Source organism: Serinus canaria, chromosome 12, assembly GCF_022539315.1.
Source record: "Serinus canaria isolate serCan28SL12 chromosome 12, serCan2020, whole genome shotgun sequence".
NCBI lineage: Eukaryota > Metazoa > Chordata > Aves > Passeriformes > Fringillidae > Serinus > Serinus canaria.
In genome coordinates, this window is record NC_066326.1 from 2,924,958 (window position 1) to 2,938,212 (window position 13,255).

At 44.2% G+C, this 13,255-nt stretch overlaps 1 protein-coding gene across 2 annotated transcripts in view; it reads left to right on the plus strand.

Annotated features, from left to right (window-relative positions):
- The window catches only part of CNTN3 (contactin 3), a 98,081-nt gene that overhangs the window by 15,467 nt on the left and 69,359 nt on the right, over positions 1-13,255 (plus strand). For both annotated transcript variants that reach the window (XM_050979437.1, XM_050979438.1), the window contains exon 2: positions 6,978-7,113. In XM_050979437.1, the coding sequence (XP_050835394.1) occupies positions 7,056-7,113 (58 nt within the window). In that variant the 5' untranslated portion in view covers positions 6,978-7,055. The remainder of the gene's footprint in view (positions 1-6,977; positions 7,114-13,255) is intronic.

Sequence of the window (13,255 nt, forward strand, 5' to 3'; positions counted from 1 at the left end):
AGCTCTGCTGGGAGGAAAGGCTGGCACAGCTGGCATTGCTCACCTGCACAGGAGAAGCTCTGGGTGAGCTCAGGGTGGCCTTGCAGGGCCTGGAGGAAAGATGGAGAGAGACAATTGACAAGGGATGGAGTGATGGGACACAGGGAATGGCTTCACACTGCCAGAGAGAATGTTCAGATGGGATTTTGGGAAGGAATTCCTCCCTGGCAGGGTGGGCATCCCTGGCCCAGGCTGCCCAGAGCAGCTGGGGCTGCCCCTGGATCCCTGGCAGTGCCCAAGGCCAGGCTGGACACTGGGGCTGGGAGCACCTGGGACGGTGGGAGGTGTCCCTGCCATGGCAGGAGGTGAAGTGTGATCTCCAATTTCCCTTCCAGCCCAAAGCATTCTGATTCCAATGGTCACCCTTCTCTTCAGGGACTAGGAATTGTCCCAGCAGCAGCATCTCCTCCACCCCAAGGCTCCCTGTGCTCCTGGCAGCCCTGGAGAGTTTGGAACACAAATGCAGACATGGGAGTCATTCCTGTTATGGAAATAAAAATCAGGTCTCACCTTTTCCCCCATTGCAGCTGCACAAGCCAGAGTTCACCCAAGTTCATATTTGATTTTTTTTTTAAATTCCAACAGCTCTGATTTATTTATCATAATTCTCAAGCCCTGTATTATTTTGAAGTGATTTGTGACATGCTGTCATGTGGGGTCACAGAATTCCTGACCTCTGGGGGTACCTGCCTTGGGATGCCTGGTTGGAGGTGTTGACCCATGACTGTTATCAAAAGGGAGTCTGGAGTTGGTAGGGCACAGGGGGAAAGCCTCAGGCACACAAATTACAACAACAGGGGCCTGAAAATGACAGAGGAAATACTTGATTTTTGACAGGTCACTCTTCTGGGAAAAAAAAAAAAAAAGAATTTTCAAGTTGATTATTGGTTTAAGATATTGTTAGTCTAAGAAAGGAGGAATTAATGGGCAGGGCACAGGTCATGTCATCAGGGGTGCATTGCAGAGTTTCCTTTTTTGTGTTCATCAGCATGGTTTAAATGCACAAGTTTGTGCTGTCACAAACAGCACAGGTTGGGAAGGCATTTAATAATTAATGAAGTAGAGACATGTATCTGTACAGAGCAATAAATGGAAATGTTTAAAGTAGCAGCTGAAGTTGGCTTTTGGCAATGAGTGGTGATTATGATTATCTACTCTTCAGTTTTATTAACACTTGGACAGAATCTCAAACTTATATTTGTGCTAAATATGCAAAATTCTGGGTTACCACAGGAAGAGAATTCTTCCTGCAGGTATTTGGTTTTTAACATCCTTCTTTCCTGTATGTTTGGGAAGTACAACTTTGGCACTGAATGAAGGCTTTGGTTGGAGCCTGGGAGTGAGTTTGGTGTTAAACACAGAGTCTGTCTGCAGGTGAGATAAAAAGCACATCCACAGCAGCTCCATGTGTGGATGTCTCACTAAGTAATGCAGGAAAGGGCAAGAGAATTCTGATTAAATTTAATAGCTGCATGAAAAATTAATCTGCTCTAGCAGTGTAACACCTTCACTGCACCAACACCAAAAACAGTTTCCATGAAGTCCATGTGTGTGGGGGTGCTCACAGGGGTCCCAGGGTGGGGGAAGAGATGAGAACCTTGACGCCACGTTTCAGAAGGCTGATTTATTATTTTATGATATATATGATATTAAAAGAAAATGAAATATTAAAACTATACTAAAGAATAGAAGAAAAGGATTTGGTCAGAAGGCTGGCAAAGAAAGGAGTGGAAGGATAATAAAATCTTGTCAATGACCAGAGTCCCAACACAACTGGACCCGTGGTTGGTCATCAAGTAGAAACAACTCACATGGACCAATCAAAGATGCTCCTGTTGCATTCCACAGCAGCAGATAATTATTGTTTTTCTTTTCCTCTGAGGCTTCTCAGGAGGAAAAATCCTGTCAAAAGGATTTTTCATAAAATATGTCTGTGACACACCTGTCATGAGATCTGGGTCACTGTGGTGGGGATGGGTCTTCAGTGTTTGCTGGGTTTTGAGTTGCTGTTGCTTCAAACTGAGTAATTTTAAATTGGATCTCATAACTGATAAAATGGCAAGAGTTTAAAGGAGTCTGGTGAACATTCCCTGGGAGACTTTGGGAAGAATGCAGAGCTGGTTCTTTGCCATGGGTGTGCCAGGATTGATGGAGCTGAGCTGTCTCCACAGGTGCTGCAGAGTAAAAACCTCTGGCAGGATGTGAAAAGGCTGATGGGCTTAAAACAGAGCAGGATTGCTGAGGACTTTTAAGATAAATAGCACTCCTTAATTTATTTTTATTTTATTTTTCTTGCTACTGTGCTGCTTTTGCTGAGGTGCAATAACTCCCTGTGGTAGAGGCTGAGCTGAGCTGAAGGTGTTTTAGTGATTCCAGCTCCCAGAGCTGCAGGAGGGAGCTCAGCAAACCCTGCTGGTGTGTGCAGGGGCTGGGCTGTCACCAGGAATGAGAGATAAAAAGCAGAAATGTTCTGTGGCACTGGCTGGGGGCACAGTGGCCATTCAATCACTACAAATGTTCTTTGCTGCTCTGGGAGAAGGAGGGACTGGAATGAGTTCCAGGGCCAGGGAGGGTGTTCTGCAGAGCAGAACCACCTGTGTGAGCCGGGTTCCAGGGGGGTTTGGATCAAGTGCAGAGGATGGATGGGCTGGGGAGGCAGGGGACCGAGCCTCAGAGCCCATAAATGCAGCCAGACAGGAGAAGCTGCAATAAAACTCTCCACAGAACAGTTGCTGCTTCTTCCACATTAAGCTGTTGTAAATTAATTTTGTATAAAACGATGCTTTTAACTAGGCCTCTGCTAATGGCACGCTGGAGAGAGCTCTGCTCCTGCTCAGTGCTCGGGGAGGGAGAATTCCTGTGGAAGTTCCTGCATGGTTTGTGTGCTTGCAGCTTGGTCAGGGGGGTTTGGCTGCTGCCAGCAGGGGCAGGAGGCTGAGGAAGAGCCAGGGGCACCTGGCAGGGCTCCCTGGTGAGTGCTGCTGCCCTGGAGCTGGCATCTAACGAGTCCCCAGAGGAGTTGGGGCAATCCTGATATTCCTTGGAGCACCATTTTAACCTTATCTCAGGAGCAGGGCACAGCATTGCTGAGCAGCTTTTGTCCCTCTGTTCTTTGTCTTGCTGCTGTGACTTTTAACTGGTCGTTTTTTAACAATTTTTTATTTACAGCCTTGCAGGTGTAGTGGATGCATTTGTGTTCCTCTCAAAAGCTGCTGGCTCTGTGCTGGCCAATATTCCCTCTGGGTTTTGTTTTCCAGAGCCTTTCCAATCTCCCATGAATTTACTCATATCTTACTCTCTAGATCTGCCTGGTGGATAATGTCCAATTGAATTAACTCTTTCCTTCAACTGACAAAAATCCACTCTAAACCCTTAAACTGGCACCATCTCTGCTTCAGTGCAGCAGGTGACAGACACCAGTTTGGTTTCAGTAAATAATTAGTGCCCAGCTGTGGCACTGGGCAGTCTGGCCTTGCCTGGGTATTTGCAGATACCTTCAGCAATTTTGAGTTGGATTCATCTCAGCCCAGATCCAAGTGAACTTGGCTGTGTTGTATCCAAGCAAAATCTGGGGATTCCCTGGTGTTAGAGAGAGATTAGCTTGATAAATGAGGTCCACATGGGACCTACCACAGGGGCTTAGTTCTCCTTCCTTTGGGTTTTCAAAAGCCTGTGGCTGCAGCATTTTTCTAATTGTTTTTTGAGAGAGGTAAATGTGGAGTTCCCACTCAAAACTGGAATATTTTCATCATGGCCCAGGTGCCTCCAGGCTTGGAGAGGGACAGTGGGAGGCAGAGGTTGGGCTCAGTGATGAGGAAATTCCCAGCTCAGCTGTTTCCTCATGGAATGGTGGATTGGGTCACTTCTCACAACTGCTGGTTTCCTTCTGAGGGTAATCAGAAATGGATTGCACTCCCCTCCCTGAAAAATAAATAAAAGGAGCTGCCTGAGCTTTTTGTGTTCAGCACCTCATCTTTTCATGCTGTGGAGATGGCTTGAGCATTAACGGGAGGGTAAATCTCATATTTTATCCAGATGAGGCCCTGGCACAGCTGGGGCTGCCCCTGCATCCCTGGAATGTCCAAGGCCAGGTTGGACACTGGGGCTGGAGCAGCCTGGGGCAGTGGGAGATGTCCCTGCCATGGCAAGGTGGGAATGAAATGATCTTTAAGGTCCTTTCCGACCCAAATAATTCCATGATTTGATGAGATTTTAATAATTCCCTGCCTTAGCAAAGGTCTGCTGACCTCTAGTGCCAGGACATCCCTTGATTTTGTGTGCTGGGCTTTGTGATCAATACAGAAAAATAAGTTCTGGGTCTCCACAACTCTCCTGAGTTCCAGGAATTTCTGATTAATTTAGACTCGATGACTCTACCAATTCCTCCTGCTCAAAATCCAAGTTTAAAATGAACTTGCCAGCCAGCTCTGACAAGTTCCAGTTCTATATATATAGAAATAAAAATTCCCCCTTTAGGGAACTACTGCTTTTTTATGTTTGACTCTGTATAGTAAAAATTAAGGTCACTGAGTAAAAATACTGACTCTTGAACCTTTCCCAAACTTTTTATTTCTTTCAGACATTTGTGTGCATCACTTGCCATATTATATGATCTGAAAGTTCAAAGGTCTGGAGGGCTAATTTTAAATGAAGGAAAAAATGAAGCTGTATTTTTTAATACATGTGTGCTCCTATCCTACCTAATTTGTTTGGCCGGTAGTTTGTTTGGGTTTTTTTTCTGGAGAACTGGTTGTTTCCATCAAAAATGGTTGGAGCAGCTCATGAGCGTTGACTTTTCTCTGAAAGTTGAAGAAATTCATCATAAAGAAAGGTAATCTGTTCATTTTACCTGGTGTTTTTCTCACCACTTCACAGCTTTGCTTTTTTACTGCCTCAAAATAACTTTGGGCTCTGAAAACAGAGCACTACTTAACAATAGGAAGCTTTCTGATTTAAAAATAAGGTTCTATTTCCTTTTGCATATTCTGTGGCTACTACTTTGTTTCTTCACAGTCTTTTCCAGCCACATCAGGTGCTGTTTGTCTTTCTGGCCTTTGTATGCAAAATGCTGAATTTTGGAGGAGCCACTTTAAATCTTATTTCCAGAACCCCCCAGATAATGATGTGGATCTGCCCCTCTGCTTCTATAAAGGGGGGCATAAAATGACTCTGAATATTAAGAGTAATTTTATAATAATAGGTATTTTATAGTTATTAATATTTTAATATGGATATTTTACGAATTAAGTTTTAATGTAATATTAAAATGGGACATTTTGAACACAAAATCCAGAGGCAAGGGGCTGAACCTGAGGAACAGCTGGGGCTGTGGAGGAGCTGTGAAGGTGGCAGAGATGCTCCACGTTGTCCTTGGGTTTTGGATCCCTGCATTGGCTGTGGATTTCTTTGATGCAGGCTATTTCCATGTCAGAAATAACTGGAATATCCATATTACAAACAGCAACCCGCTGCAGCCTTTCTAATACGGTATTTGGGGATTTTAACATCTTCATTTTTAGATCACTGTAAGAAATAAAAGGTGACAGTGAGGCTGAGCTGCTGTGGTGCTCAGAATTTGATTTTTTTCTCCCTTTTTGAGCAGTGTCCAAGTCAGAATGTTTCTGCAGTGCCAGGCACTGACCAAGGCTCTGTGAACAGCCTGACCCCCCTGACTTGGCCAGGGGCAGCTCTGCTTTGCAGCCCTTCATCTTCCCCTCTGCAGAGAAAAACTTCTTAGGGCTCCTTTTCTAGAGAGGAAAGAATGAGCTGAGGAGGAGCTTCAGTGAGTCCCCACTCTGGGTGTCCATCTGGGTTTGCATCTTTTAAAGAACAGATATTACTGGTGCATTTATCTGGCTTAGAGCTGGAAATCTGAGCACTCCCTAAGTGTGTGGTGCTTTTAAAATGAAGCAGTGGCATTCAGGAATAGATCCTAGATTAGCAAAACCTCACAGAAGACAGGGAAAATGAAGTGTTTAAAGTAATTTAAGTCTTGCAGTGTTGGCTGGTAGCTACTATTCTCTCTTTTAGATATTAAAATTTATTAAAATATAATGCAGCCAGAGGTTGAAATGTATTTTTATGACTTTATACCCACATACAAAGCTTTCAATTTTTCAATTTTTTTTTAAACTTCCACCAAAGCAGTTTTTTCCTGGCCTGAAATGGATCTATCACGTTCTGCTTTGCCCAGAGCACTTGGAGAACAAAACCAAATTAATTTAGTTTCTCCATTTTTATTTTTTTCCTTGCAAGACTGCAAGAAAGCTGAGACACCAGAGTGACCTACTTTAAAATTGATGCTTCACCTCCTCCCCTCTCCCTGCTCTGGGCAGCTGTGGAATTCCTGGGTTCCAGGGGCTGGGATGGAGGTGGTGTTACCCATGGATAACATTCCCTTGGGAAGGCTCCTTGGAAACACAGGGTGAGGAGTGGCCAGCTCCAGGTCTACAGCTTCAACAAGATGGGGTTTTTTATGTTGTTTGGTTTATGTTTTGTTATTTCAGTTTGCCCTTTGGGGTTTTTTAGGTGGGTTTTTGTGTTGTTTTGATTCTGGGCACAAGGCAAGTGCAGCACAAGCTGCTCCTCCAGACGTGTTCAGCTGCTGAACTGTGTGAGGTTGTACCTCATCTCCTGCCTTCCTTTCAATCCACTGTATCTCACAAATAAATCAGTGCTGGAGCTTGGTGGGAAGTGGAAACTGCAAAATCAACTTTGCTGTCAGCTCTGCTCCTGCTGGAGAGTAAAACCTCCAGCACCTCATGTACATTAAAAAAATGTGAAATATGGATGCACCCTTCTGTTGGGGATTGAGGCCTGGAAAAAAGAGGACCATGAAAGGATGGGTCAACTTTGTGTTTATTGAAAAGTGCTTTATCAAGGAAGCTGGTTCCTAAGGGCCATCCAGGGATTCAGTTTTATGTCTGTTCTTTTAACAGGTTAAACCTTGCCACCTGAAAGGCTCAAACACACAGTTCTGTGAGACAGCCAGGATTACTGAATTCAGGAGACTGAAGATGCTGCTGCTGCTGTGGGAGCAGCTGTTCCTGGTGTCATTTGTTGGCTGCCTTGCAGGTAACAATAATCTCTGAATTTCTCCTTTGGAACTGTGCATGAGTTCCCAGATTCAAGGTTTCAGCTGAGCTTGAGGAGGAGAACCCAGAGGCTTTGAAATGCACAGGTCCTGTAGAGTTTAGAAACCAAGCATGCAATAGACAAGTTAAATAATGCAAAATATTAAAAGTGAGGGAGTGGAAAGAGCCTTTGGCACGTGGGGATGTGCTTCCCAAGCAGGCAGAATATGCTGGAATGCACTGAGGATGCTGTTGGCAGCAGTGCATGGTGGCTGTGCTGATGGAAGAGCTGCAATGGGGGTTTGTCTTCAACTGGACGCTGCAGATTCTTGCTGAGGCTGACTGCTGCAGCTTTTCCCAAAACCCTGCTTTGGAAATGGGTTTATTCCTGAGGAGCAGCCCTGGGTTGATGCTGAACTGCTGAATTGGTGCAGAGATTTGCCTTTCTTGCTGTGTCAGGCAGCTCTGGGAGGTTGGAGCTGTGCTGCTGCTGCTGAGGTCTCCTCTCTGCTGCCACACCAGCCCTGCAGAGTTCTTTTCCTTTCCCTCTTGGAGCTCAGGGCTCACCCTGGGCATCTCTCTGCCCCAGCCTCCCCTGTGGTGCCAGGGCTGTGAGGGGAGAGGAGCAGCTCCTGCCCTGTCCTCAGGGCTTGGCTCTGCTGAATTCTGTGCCCCCTGGCTTGGCCAGGCATGCCAGCAGCAGGGCAGTGCCCAGATGCCCCCTGTGCATCCTCTCCAGGATGGCCAGCACAGCTCTGGGATCAGGGCAGTGCCCAGATGCCCCCTGTGCATCCTCCTCAGGATGGCCAGCACAGCTCTGGGAGCAGGGCAGTGCCCAGATGCCCCCTGTGCATCCTCCTCAGGATGGCCAGCACAGCTCTGGGAGCAGGGCAGTGCCCAGATGCCCTCTGTGCATCCTCCTCAGGATGGCCAGCACAGCTCTGGGAGCAGGGCAGTGCCTGCACTTTGTGGATGCTGAAAATCGAGTGGTTTATCCCCAGGGCCTGCTGTGGATGGATGAGTTTGCTTTCCAAGAGCTCCAGTGCAGGAGGGAAATGCTGTGGCTGCCCTGGGCTGTCCCCTGGCTGGCATCTCCTCCTGATCCTGTGCTGTGCCACCATTGCCATTCATCCCCTGTGTCCTGGCTGTGCTCAGGAGGGTTGGAGTCCTGCACACAGCTCCAAGCTGGATGGATTTAGCTTCTCATGGAGGCTCAGAGGGCCAGGAATTTTTTTTTTTTGGCTTAGTCAGGAACTTGAAAGAAGGGGAAGTGACGTTGTTCAGCCAGTGTTCCTCGTCCCAGCCCTTCTGTGCACCTATTTTGGGTCACTCCCTGCAGCTGGGTACTCGCCAAATGTCAGTTTGGTGGCCATGGGGAGTTGGTAAATTGGAGAGCCAGCAAGAAGTCAAGTGAAAAGCTGCTTTTCCTGTTTCCAAAAGGCAGCTGGCACACTTGGGAGCCTGGAGCCCCCATCAGGGATGCACATCCCAGCTTTAATGTTGGATTGCTGTCCCTGGGGAGGTGTGTGCAGTCCCTGTCAGCACCTGCAGAGACCAGAGCTGAGCCAGATGCAGTTCAAGGAACTGAGCATTTCCAGCTGCCTGGCCCCTCTCCCTCAAAACTCTGCAGAAGGGCTCAATCCTGACAGGAAAAGCTGTTCTTTGGGCATGTGTTCATGCTACCATGACCTGTTTGCTTCAGTTGCATGAATCTCTTCAGTGGACCTAAAATCCATGTGGGAATCCTGGAGCTGAGTTGATTTCTAAACAGATTTTAGTAAGAGCACTCTGTAAATGTGGAAACAAGTTGTCAAACAATTTGGACAATTTTGTTTTAACCTCTTACTAAGACAGATCAGCAGGTGTTCTGCCTGACCATAGAAACCATTTTACTTGTGCTTTGCCTATAAGCAAAAAGACAGTTCTTGAAAGAGCTGTGGGCAGTTCAGTGTTATGAAATAACATCACAGCTGCAGAAAAGGAGATGATGCTGATCTTGGCTTATGAACCCTGACACTGTCTGTCTTTGCAGATAATGCATTTCAGACTAGGCCCCTTATTGCAGTGTCCTGTATTGAGCTGCTTTTCCTTTATCTGTTGTGAATCTTCATAGTTCATCAAAGAGGAGAATGTCAGAGGAGCTAATGAAAAAAAAAAAACCCCAGTGGCCCTTGGGTTTTTGTTTATTGAAGTATGATTATATCTGTATGACTAATGATCCCATGGGTTTTTTTGACCATTTACCTTGGGGAGCAAAAAGGTGATTACTGAGTATTAATATATATCTATATCTATATCTATCTATCTATATATAGATATAGATAGATATAGATATATAGATATATAGATATAGATATATGTATATATATGTGGGGTTTCCAAATGTCTGCCTTGTTAGGAGAGGCATTTCCAAACTCAAACTTTAGCATTATTATCTTTAAATTACTCTGAAGACCAGCTTTAAAGATAAAAATGAGTAAAACATGCAGAACAACATCAACAATAAAAGTGCCAAACTAAGCTGTGCACTAAGCCATGAATTAATTCCAGGTGTAACTTCTTGCAGCTTGTGATTCTTGTAGGGCTTTCACCCCTCCTGAATGTGCTGATTGCACTTGGTCTTCAGGGAACTGGGGTGGAATTCCTGTCTGGAATGTGTGAGGAGGAATTTGATGAGCAATTTGATACATTTATGAACGAGTGTGTGCAAACCTCCCTGCAGTTTGGGAGGCAGCTGCGTTTTCTGACCCCTTTTGTGCATTTTGGCTTCATTTTGCTGCTCCTGGAGAGCAGAAGAGGCTCAGAGGGCAGTGCCTGGGCTGCTCCAGCCCTGCTGAGCACAGGCTCTGCTTTCCTCTCTCCCTCTCCCTGCTCTGCTCTTCTCTCTGCTGGAACCAGCTGCTCTCCTCCAGAAATGGGCCTTCCTAAATCTTCTGAGATTTAACAGAAAAACGTCTTCTGAAGGGTGCTTGAAGGGGAAGGAAAGCTGTGAATAAAGAGTTCAAACAAACGAAACAAGGAGGACCCTGTGTGTAAATGCATTAAAATTTTCTCCTTCAGGAGGTGAAGGGGCACATTTCAAACATCCAGGGTTTGAAATGTCCAGGGTGGGACTGGAGACACCACTTGGATTGACTTTCTCTCCTGAAATTTTGACTCCTTGCCATCACAAACTGAGTATCCTAACACCGGCTCTGCTGCACTTTACTTAAATAGAAAAAACAAAAAATAATTATTAATTTTTTCCTCCATCCATTGCAAGCCTTGGCAAAAAACAAACAAAACCACAAACAAAAAACCCAGCCAATGCACTACTGTAATATATAGAAATTATTTATTTATTTAACCAAAGCCTTGTTCCTCTTCTGTCACATAATACTAAAATTTGCCAATAGGGAGATTTTTTTCTTCTAATTCCTTTTTCAGCAGTTCATTTGAGTTTAAAACTAGATCATATTCTATGTATTTCTTTATGTCAATTCAGGTGTTTTTATTGCTTTCATTTTCATTTTTTCATTTTGTTTTCTCAGTCTAATACAGAAATCAACTGTTAAGCCCTCAGGCACAGCAATGTCATGTATCAGATTCACAGTTCTCTTTTTGAGCATCAAGTTTAGGAGACTTACAAAATTGGAAGTCATGATTCTTTATTTTCCAAAGAGCATGAAAACAAACCTTCTGTGGTCTCACTGCTGTGATGTTGTGATTAAATCATGCCACAAGGAGTGCAGAAATGCCCCCTTCAGATTTAGTCTTTGGTGGGGAGTTTCTTTATGGGTAAAAGTCCATTTGTAAGAAAAAAAAAAAATAAATAACATCATTTACTACTCTTGTTCAAATTCAGTTTTCATTAAGAGTTACAGCCTTCAGCCAGAGCCAGCCTGGCTTTTAATGCATAATGCTTTTGCATATTAATAGTAATCTCCTTTTTGTGCATTATACATGCCCAGCCATCGTGTTCAAGTGCAGCTATGCCAGTAGTGACTGTCAGAATTGTTTAGCTGGGATGGCTTGTGCAGCACTGCCAGCATTCACTGCACTGCCACAAAGTTTGGGTTCAGTTGGTTGCCAAATGAGAAACTGGCCTTGAGAGTTCTGCTGTTTTCCTGAAGTTTTTGGGAGCAAAAAGGTGATTAGTGAGCATTACATATGTGTATTTATTTATATGTGTATGTATATATTCACAATGTCTGCCTTGTTCAAAATTTCAAAGCACACACTTTAGAATTATTATTTTTAAAAAACTCTGAGGAGCAACTTCAAAGATAAAAATTAGTAAAATACGCAGAAAAGAAGAACGGTGGGAGTGCCAAACTAAGCTGGGCTGAAGTCATGAATTAATTCCTGGTGTAACTCCGTGCAGTTCCTGATTCTTGCAGGGCCTTCACCTCTTGCTGTAAGTCCTGCCTTCCTCTGCAGCTCCTTTATTCCTCCTGTAGCAGCCTTGGCCTCTCCTGGGTGAGGTGACCACATTTAATCCATTCACTTGGAATTAGGTGGGGGGGGAAGAACAGAGGCTCCTTCATGAGGATCTGTGCTTTCTGGTAAGCTAAGTGTAAACTTGGAGCTGGATACAAATTTAACTCCAAAGCCCATGAAAATACCTTTGTTGACATCCCAGCCTTTCTCCAAGTTCATGGATTTCCAGGAGTCTGGGTTTCATGGTGGGTGTGCTCTCAAGTTACAATATTGAATTCCACAAGTGCAGAAAATGCTGTTATATTCAAATTCTTTTTGAAGAGAGACCTTTAATAGCTTTTGAAGGGTCTCCTTGGTCTCTGCTTTATCTTTCAAGCTGAGGAAAGGCTCCTCTTGAAAAGCAGCTCCCTGGTGCTGCAGCTACTGCCTAACCTTAGAGCTGAATCCTCACCTTCAGACAATTAATGCCTCATTTTAACGAGGCAAGTGCTGCCTTTATCTTCATTAATTGAGCTCATTGCAGATTTGATGGCATTTGAATGGAGGGATTTTGGCTGGTGGCAATTCTGATTTTCACATAAATTACCAAGAAGGAATTTCCAAGTGGTTTATCCTGCAATAAAATTCTGTTATTGCAAATATTACTGAGCATGAAGGCTGCACATTTGTACTTCTGCAGTTCTTCTGCCTGCTGCAGTTTGAAGTGCACTACAATAGAGCAAATAATTCCAATATATTTCATGTAAAAGGTTGTGGAGCTTGAGCACATTGAATAGTAATCCCTACTGGAATACCTACTGCAGTCCACAAATAAATATTGATTTAACAGGAATTGTGGTAAATCCCAGGGCTTTAGGACTTCTGTTTGCTGCATTCTTTGGTAGATAGATCATAGCCTGGTATTCTGTTTATGGCTTCTTGTTTGCTGTGTGACTTCAGCCTTTTTTTGCCCAGACACCTTGGAAAAAGTGACTTTTGAAGATTCCCAGCCTGCCTGCCTGGTGACAAGGACAGCACAGGAGCCTCTCCATGGGTGTTTTTTGGGTTTTAGTGTGGAATGACAGTCAGAGTTTCAGAAGAAGTGAGGTCCTGAAAGTTGCTGCAAGACTCTTTGCTTCCATCCTTTCCAGCCCTTTGCTTGGGAAGCTCTGGACACCGTGGAGTTAAAAAAATCAGATTAAAGAGGCTGAGACTGACAGTTGAAAAACAGGGGAGGTACAGTGGGTTGAAATCTAAAGCTGAATAATTTGGCAGATGTTCAGCAAAACAGCAGAACTGAGAATAATTCAGTTTGTATTTAAAAAAAGCTCTTCAGCAGAAACTGTCCTGATTTTTCTTGTTGTTCTTAATGATGATGTTCAAAATGAATGCTTTAGGTTTTTAATTTTTGGTGATTTTAAATATGTGGCTGCCAGTGCCTTGGACAAAAGCTTTATTTGTGCCATAATTAACCTCTCAGTTTTTTGTGTGGTAACAAATGTGTTAATGGTAGCCTTTAGCTCCTCCAATACAGGATGTACATATCAGCAGTGAGATTCCAGGGATCAGTATTTATCAGGGATTAAAACACAATTTACACTCTGTTTTTTCAGTAACAAAATAACCCAACATTGTAGAGGCTAAAGCTTAACCTCAACCGTGTTTACTGAACGTGTTTGAAAACCTAAGCGAATAAAAGCTGATTTATATTCCTGTCTGATTAGCACAATCAGAACTTATTGATG